Source organism: Sorex araneus, chromosome 1, assembly GCF_027595985.1.
Source record: "Sorex araneus isolate mSorAra2 chromosome 1, mSorAra2.pri, whole genome shotgun sequence".
NCBI classification, from domain to species: domain Eukaryota; kingdom Metazoa; phylum Chordata; class Mammalia; order Eulipotyphla; family Soricidae; genus Sorex; species Sorex araneus.
The window spans coordinates 31,752,827-31,754,827 of record NC_073302.1 but is presented as its reverse complement, the minus strand read 5'-3'; the positions used below and the strand labels follow the sequence as shown (position 1 = coordinate 31,754,827).

General features: G+C 48.0%; 1 protein-coding gene across 1 annotated transcript; it reads left to right on the top strand.

Moving 5' to 3' along the window:
* The first annotated feature begins 460 nt into the window (after positions 1 to 460).
* On the top strand, positions 461 to 1,681 carry LOC101553989 (pyruvate dehydrogenase E1 component subunit alpha, somatic form, mitochondrial-like). The gene has a single exon (XM_055125110.1). The coding sequence runs from the start codon at positions 461 to 463 to the stop codon at positions 1,679 to 1,681; it is 1,221 nt and encodes a 406-aa protein (XP_054981085.1).
* The last annotated feature ends 320 nt before the right edge of the window (positions 1,682 to 2,001 follow it).

The following is a 2,001-nucleotide window of genomic DNA, read 5'->3' as shown; positions in this document are numbered from 1 at the left end:
TTAATAGTTCCTTTTCTTTGGGGGAGTTGTATTTGTTATATATATTATATGCAGTTATATACGTGTAGTTATGATATGTATATTTGCCAAAGGTAACCAAAGATCAGATGAATTATGCAATTTTCCAAAGCCACGCAACTAGTAATCACGAACATGGAGTTAAACTCTAGGTAAGGTCCAAACTCACAGCTTAACTACCGTATTAGTTTGCCATCACTCAAAGCTCAGTGCTATCTAAATAATAAAAACTACTTGTATAACTATTTGATAAAACTTTAACTTCAGCAAAGACACACTTACAAAATCTTATTTCTAGAACATTGCAATTTTTTATGGAAAGAAAAATTTCCTCTTGCCTATCAAAAAGATGTTCTTAAAAATGAAAAAAAAATGTTATTCTGTAGCACCTGAAGGCGATGGGGAACGCCTCCCCCCGCCCCGCCCCATAGTGCCGCAAGGGATGTTGGGAGACATCCGCCATCTTTGCCGCCGCTCCCACACAAAACTGCAGAGGAAGATGCTCGCCGTTGTCTTCCGCGTGTTGTCAGGCATCTCCCCGAGGCCCACGAGCAGAGTGCTGGTGGCCTCCAGCAACTTCGCAAACGATGCTACGTTTGACATTAAGAAATGTGACCTTTACCGGCTGGAAGAAGGCCCTCCGGTCACAGCCACGCTCACCAAGGAGGACGGGCTGAAGTACTACAGGGTGATGCAGACCGTGCGCAGAATGGAGCTAAAGGCGGACCAGCTGTACAAGCAGAAGATTATCCGGGGCTTCTGTCACCTGTACGACGGGCAGGAGGCTTGCTGCGTGGGCCTGGAGGCCGGCATCGAGCCCACCGACCACCTCATCACGGCCTACCGGGCTCACGGCTACGCCTTCACGCGGGGCCTGAGTGTCCGGCAGATCCTCGCCGAGCTCACGGGCCGAAGAGGAGGCTGCGCCAAGGGCAAGGGGGGCTCCATGCACATGTACTGTGACAACTTCTACGGGGGCAACGGCATCGTGGGGGCCCAAGTGCCGCTGGGGACCGGGATTGCGCTGGCCTGCAAGTATAACGGGACCGATGAGGTCTGTTTGACTTTATACGGCGATGGCGCTGCCAACCAGGGCCAGCTCTTTGAGGCGTACAACATGGCGGCTCTGTGGAAGCTGCCCTGTCTCTTCATCTGTGAGAATAACCGTTATGGGATGGGGACGTCCGTGGAGAGGGCGGCGGCCAGCACGGATTACTACAAGAGAGGGCACTTCATCCCAGGACTGCGGGTCGATGGGATGGATGTCTTATGTGTCCGGGAGGCGACCAAGTTTGCAGCCGCCTACTGTCGATCCGGAAAGGGGCCCATCGTGATGGAGCTGCTGACCTACCGTTACCATGGACACAGCATGAGTGATCCCGGAGTCAGTTACCGGACCCGGGAAGAAATCCAGAAAGTCCGGCGCAAGAGTGATCCCATCATGCTTCTCAAGGATAGAATGGTGAACAGCAATCTCGCCAGTATGGAAGAGTTCAAGGAAATCGATGCCGAAGTGAAGAAAGAAATTGAGGATGCCACGCAGTTTGCCACGTCCGACCCTGAGCCGCCCGTGGAGGAGCTAGGCTGTCACATCTACAGCTCCGAGCCACCCTTTGAAGTCCGTGGCACAAATCCGTGGATCAAGTATAAGTCTTTTAGTTAAGAAGTTTACACTGTTAGTGAGTTATTTGTGCTCTCGATTTTCCACTTAGATCTTAAAAGTAGGTAATAGTTTGCTTTAACTTTTCCATATGCTTAGAATAGTTCTACTTAGTTTACTTATAATGACTATAACCAGTGTATATGTTTGAAACAATTGCTTATATGTCCCCGAAATTTTTCTTATAGGAACATGTTCTGAATTTAAATAGCTTTATTCTTTATTACGTAAGGAAAAGTAATAAATGAATCCTTATCGCTATATTGCATATTCTTAAGTTTAGCAGATTTTTACCATTCGTTCTTAATAATTGAAAAATGAAA